General features: G+C 42.4%; 1 protein-coding gene across 1 annotated transcript; it reads right to left on the bottom strand.

Moving 5' to 3' along the window:
• Positions 1–1,557, bottom strand: LOC116853690 (luciferin 4-monooxygenase-like). The gene is made up of 4 exons (XM_032834860.1): positions 1,548–1,557; positions 712–933; positions 361–590; positions 1–232 (listed from the first exon to the last, which is right to left on the bottom strand). The coding sequence occupies exons 2-4, from the start codon at positions 839–841 to the stop codon at positions 83–85; spliced, it is 510 nt and encodes a 169-aa protein (XP_032690751.1). The 5' UTR covers positions 842–933; positions 1,548–1,557; the 3' UTR covers positions 1–82.
• Positions 1,558–1,563: the final 6 nt, after the last annotated feature.

Here is a 1,563-nt window from a genome sequence, read left to right as displayed (position 1 = left end):
TTTTTTTTTTTTTTTCGACGAAAACACAATTTAGGTACACGCGATAAGACGTCCTCCCTGGCTGCGCATAGTTCGGTGCGTTTTAATTCACATACATATCTCGCAGCTGCTTCTTCGCGATTTTGCCGGTAGTCGTGCGCGGCAATTGGTCCACGATTTTAACACCGCCGCGGAGTCTGCAATAATACGGCAAGTTTTTCTCCACATAGCTGATAAGCTCCTGCTCCGTTACCTGCGTGTGAGACATAAATGCACGATAAATGCGACGTCGGGCGTGGTATGGCCAACACAGCATACTTTCATGGATCGCGTTTACGGTATCGGCGCTTCCACGTCGTCAAACGCTCGCGAAACACTTACCGATTTGTTCGGCACTTGGACAACAAAAGCCTTCGGATGTTGTTCGTCGACCTCGTTGGGTATCCCTAACACCGCCGCTTGGAACACCGCGGGATGAGTCATTAAAACGGTTTCGATCTCCGCGGGCGAAACGTTGGTGCTTCGAAAATTGATGAAATCGGATATCCGGTCGACGATGTATATCTCTCCGTTATCGTCGTAATACGCCAGATCGCCGGTGCGGAACCAACCTGAAACGCATTTCCGTGCGTTATCTGCTTGACTCTCTGTTTAATCGCGTCTCCATGATAACTCATGTGCGCGATCAAGACCGTATCGGGATACCCGGCAAACTTTAATCAAGACGCGTACCGTCGGAATCGAAGGCCTGTTTCGTTGCTTCCGGATTCTTGTGATATCCTTGCATTATGGTGATTGCTTTCACGCGTAGCTCTCCGATCTTGTTAGGTCCTAGCGCTTCCTCCGTGTCCAGATCCACCATCTTTACGTGAACGTTAGATGATACATGACCGACTGATCCTAGTTTCGTGAATTTATTTTGTGCACTGACCTCGCATGCGACATCAGTTGTTCCTGCACGAAAAAATTTGTCTCGTTACAGTTAAAAGAACACGAATGGATTTATTCTATGAGCAGACTGACAGTCGCCTCCACATATAATTTCTTTGCTGTACGAGAAAATCTACTTGCTTGTAACACTTGATCTTATCAATCCGTTTTTTTTTGTGTAGAATTCAGTAGTAGTATTCAATAGTAGTAAATATACAATGTGCCATAAAGTTTTGGTAATTCGAAATTTATCACATATATACGCGCGCGCATTTAAAGAAACTTGATCTTATTCTCAAATTTTTTTAAACCAAACAGTATTCTTTTCACTAAGATTTGCGTCAGGAATTTTCTTTCGAATTTATGCAGTTTCATGTTGTACTTAATGCAATATTTAAACTCCATTAACGAATCGAATCTCAGGTCAAAGATTATCGTACCAAATGATATAAGTATAACAAAATGTTATAGGATTGAGATTTAGTTCGATGGAAATTATGGATGAGTATTCACGAGGTAGAGAGCTCGAGGCTTGGCTTGTTAATGTGAATTTGACTTAGCTAATTTAGGTGCAAATAGAACCGAGGGTTAGAACGAGGAGTAATTATGCTCAATTCTTTTGAATCAAACCGACTCACCATAATGATTAATGAT

The sequence above is a fragment of the Odontomachus brunneus genome, unplaced genomic scaffold, assembly GCF_010583005.1.
Source record: "Odontomachus brunneus isolate Ranch 3 - 2012 unplaced genomic scaffold, Obru_v1 Obru_scaffold_449, whole genome shotgun sequence".
NCBI classification, from domain to species: domain Eukaryota; kingdom Metazoa; phylum Arthropoda; class Insecta; order Hymenoptera; family Formicidae; genus Odontomachus; species Odontomachus brunneus.
This window is presented reverse-complemented; position numbering and strand designations above follow the sequence as displayed.

Coding starts and splice junctions, on each gene's coding strand:
- LOC116853690 (XM_032834860.1), bottom strand. CDS start 841: ATGGTGGATCTGGACACGGAGGAAGCGCTAGGACCTAACAAGATCGGA. Junction 591..711: donor ACAGGCCTTCGATTCCGACG/GTACGCGTCTTG, acceptor AATGCGTTTCAG/GTTGGTTCCGCACCGGCGAT. Junction 233..360: donor TCCAAGTGCCGAACAAATCG/GTAAGTGTTTCG, acceptor TCTCACACGCAG/GTAACGGAGCAGGAGCTTAT.